At 39.7% G+C, this 3,825-nt stretch overlaps 1 protein-coding gene across 1 annotated transcript in view; it reads left to right on the top strand.

Moving 5' to 3' along the window:
• The window catches only part of MTO1 (mitochondrial tRNA translation optimization 1), a 41,614-nt gene that overhangs the window by 9,541 nt on the left and 28,248 nt on the right, over nucleotides 1-3,825 (top strand). The window contains exon 4 of the mRNA XM_017871322.1: nucleotides 3,065-3,354. Within this exon, the coding sequence (XP_017726811.1) occupies nucleotides 3,065-3,354 (290 nt within the window). The remainder of the gene's footprint in view (nucleotides 1-3,064; nucleotides 3,355-3,825) is intronic.

Raw genomic sequence — 3,825 nt, 5'->3', positions numbered from 1 at the left:
ATTTATTTATTTATTTATTTATTTATTTTGAGACAGAGTTTCACTCTTGTTGCCCATATAGAGTGAAAAGATAGTCTGTCTTAGCTGGGCGTTGTAGCTCACACCTGTAATCCCAGCACTTTGGGAGGCTGAGGCAGGTGGATCATCTGAGGTTGGGAGTTTGAGACTAGTCTGGCCAACATGGCAAAACTTGTCTCTACTAAAAATACAAAAATGAGCCAGCCATGATGGCTCACACCTGTAGTCCCAGCTACTCAGGAGGCTGAGGCAGGAGAATCACTTGAACCTGGGAGGTGGAGGTTGCAATGAGCTGAGATCTCACTACTACATTCCAGCCTGGGTGAGAGCAAGAGTCTGTCTCAAAAGGAAAAAAAGACAGTCTGTCTCCTTCACTTTGTCCCCTCAACCAGACAGTTTTCTTTCTCAGGAGCATTTGCTTTGTGAATCTCTTATGTAGTCTTTCTACCTAGTCATATGTACATGTCTTCATACATATGTATACATATTTTTTATTGTTTTCACAAAATCGTAGCATATTATACACAAACACACTGTTCTCTGTACTTTTTTTAAAAGAAAAACCTCAATCTGTGTTTGCTTTGCTTTTGGAGACCATGCTTTTTTTTTTTTTTTTTTTAAGTTTGTGGGTTTGTTCTGATGGTTACCTTAAAAGCTGTGATTTTATATATAATATAATATGCTCACTGACTTCCCTCAAGTAACAATTACTAGTTTTACTTTCATTTTCTTTTCTCCTCCGACTTTCTTTATTTTCCAGATTTAATGGTTATATTGTTTTTATTAGTATTTAAGTTTATACCCTTAAATTGTTTATGTATTTATTTTTGAGACAAGTTCTTGCCCTATTGCTTAGGCTGGAGTGCAGTGGCATGATCACAGCTCACCGTAGCCTCGACCACCTGGGCCCAAGTGATCGTCCTGCCTCAGCCTCCTGTGTAGCTGGGACCACAAGCGTGTGTCACCACCTCTGGCTGATTTATTATTATTATTATTATTTTGTAGAGATGGGAGTCTCACTATGTTGCCAGGACTGGTCTTGAACCCCTGGGCTGAAGTGATCTTCCTGCCCCAGTCTCTCAAAATGTTGGTGTTATAGTCATGAGCCACTGCGCCTGTCCAATTTAATTTAATATCTTTTTTTTTTTTTTTTTTAATGAGACAGAGTCTCGCTCTGTCGCCCAGGCTGGAGTACAGTGGCCGGATCTCAGCTCACTGCAAGCTCCGCCTCCTGGGTTTACGCCATTCTCCTGCCTCAGCCTCCGGAGTAGCTGGGACTACAGGTGCCCGCCACCTCGCCCGGCTAGATTTTGTATTTTTAGTAGAGACGGGGTTTCACCGCGTTAGCCAGGATGGTCTCGATCTCCTGACCTCGTGATCCGCCCGTCTCGGCCTCCCAAAGTGCTGGGATTACAGGCTTGAGCCACCGCGCCCGGCCAATTTAATATCTTTAAGTGCTATTTTGTGACCCTGTCCATATTTTGTAGGCCCAACAGTAACAATTTTTTGTGGTAAAATATACAAACCATAAAATGTACCATTTTAACCATTTTTAAGTGTACAATTCAGTACTATTAAGTACATTGACAGTATTGTGCACCGATCACCACCAGTTGTCTCTTGAACTTTTTCATCATCCCAAATTAAAATTCTGTACCCATTAAACAAAAAGTCCCCATTACCTGAAGAATAAACCTCCATTTTACTGTAAGGTAGAGCTATCTGAGAACAAAACCTTAATGTGCAAATGTCAGCTGTTTATTTTATTTTCTGACCCAAGTTTCATTTCTACATTCCTCCTCAGTTCTTATTCTCAGTTCTCCAATTTCTGAGCCTTTGCAGGGTAAATTTGTTCATTGTCATTGATATCTTCTCTTCAGATATTAATACTTAAGTTATAGCTGTCTCCTCTCTGCTAGGTGAGTTACCATTCTTTTAACCACTTTCTATCTTTCAAAAATATATTGAAATTTCTCATGTTCTGACTGGTTCTTTTTCATTACTTGTCCTTTTGGTTTTATACCTTTTTTATTCCCCTATTGGATTTTCTTTGAGTTTTAGAAGGGAGAAAAAATGTGAGGTTGTATGCCATATTTATCCTGAAGGCTAAAATTAATTAATTTTTTAAATTAATTGAGACTTTTTAGTGTTGATATGATTTTAGGTACATGTGAATTGGTGATAACACATTGTATTCTCTCTCCTACATTGCTTAGATTGAGATTGATAACATGTAGCCTTCTGACTCATTTAAAATGCTTTGTCTGGGGTATGGGAAATGGGAAGATATTGCTCAAAGTTTACACATTTTCAGTTGTAAGTGTTGAATAAGTTCTAGCAATCTAGTGAGTAGTATGGTAACTGTAGTTAATAATAATGTACGATATACTTGAAATTTGCTAAGGGAGTAAATCGTGAGTGTTCTCACCACATAAACAAAATGTGTAACTATGTGGGCTGATGGTTATATTAATTAGCTTGATTATGGGTATCATCACAGAAGGTATACTTGTATCAAAACACCATGTTGCATGCTCTAAATATATGCAGTTTTTTTATATGTCTGTTATATGTTGATACGGCTTGAAAAAACAAAAATATTAAATATGATTCTCAAGTTTCTAAAGACTGATAGTTTTTCTGTAGTTCTAATAAAAAATAATCACATTCCATTTTTATCCATGGTAACAATTGAAAAATGACTTTAGGCCAGGCGCAGTGGCTCACGCCTGTAATCCCAGCACTTTGGGAGGCTGAGGTGGGTGGATCACCTGAGGTCAGGAGTTCAAGACCAGCCTGACCAACATGGAGAAACCCCATCTCTACTAAAAATACAAAACTAGCTGAGCGTGGTGGCACATGCCTGTAATCTCAGCTACTCGGGAGGCTGAGGCAGGAGAATTGCTTGAACACGGGAGGCGGAGGTTTCAGTGAGCCGAGATTGCACCCCTGCACTCCAGCCTGGCGATAGAGCGAGTCTTTGTCTTAGATAGATAGATAGATAGATAGATAGATAATGACTTTATTCTTTTTTCTTGTTATTTAGTGGATGGAAGCACAGTATATGCAGAGAGTGTGATTCTGACTACTGGGACATTTCTGAGAGGCATGATTGTAATTGGATTGGAGATGCATCCAGCAGGACGTTTAGGGGATCACCCTTCTATAGGATTGGCTCAGACGCTGGAGAAGTTAGGGTTTGTGGTGGGAAGGTTGAAGACTGGGACTCCACCCCGAATTGCCAAAGACTCCATTAATTTCAGTATTCTAAACAAGCAGACACCGGACAATCCATCCGTACCATTCAGCTTTACCAATGAGACAGTATGGATTAAGGTAAGATACTTTATGAAAACCTGGCTTACAGCTGATATTGGCTATTCACAGCAGGAAGTATTGTAACTTTTTTTTTTTTTTTTTGGCAGTAGTTCACTTTATAGCACTATTGCTTATAGTGCAAAAAAGTGATTTTTTTTTTTTTTTTTGAGATAGAGTCTCACCTTGTCACCCAGGCTGGAGTGCAGTGGTACAATTATGGGTCACTACAGCCTTGACCTCCTGGGATCAAGTGATCCCTCCCACCTCAACCCCCTCGAGTAACTGAGACCATAGGCGTGAGCCATTGCGCCTGGCTAATTTTTTAAATTTTTTTTGAGAAATGGGGTCTCACTATGTTGCCCAGGCTGGTCTTGTACTCCTGGGCTCAAAGGGTCTACCCACCTTGGCCTCCCAAAGTGCTAGGATTACAGGTGTAAACCACCGAACCCAGCCAAATAAGCAATCCCTTTTTTTTTTTTTTTTTTTTTT

The sequence above is a fragment of the Rhinopithecus bieti genome, unplaced genomic scaffold (assembly GCF_001698545.2).
Source record: "Rhinopithecus bieti isolate Rb0 unplaced genomic scaffold, ASM169854v2 scaffold_4709, whole genome shotgun sequence".
NCBI classification, from domain to species: Eukaryota; Metazoa; Chordata; class Mammalia; order Primates; family Cercopithecidae; genus Rhinopithecus; species Rhinopithecus bieti.
The sequence above is the reverse complement of the archived record's forward strand: the minus strand, read 5'-3'. Positions and strand labels throughout refer to the sequence as shown.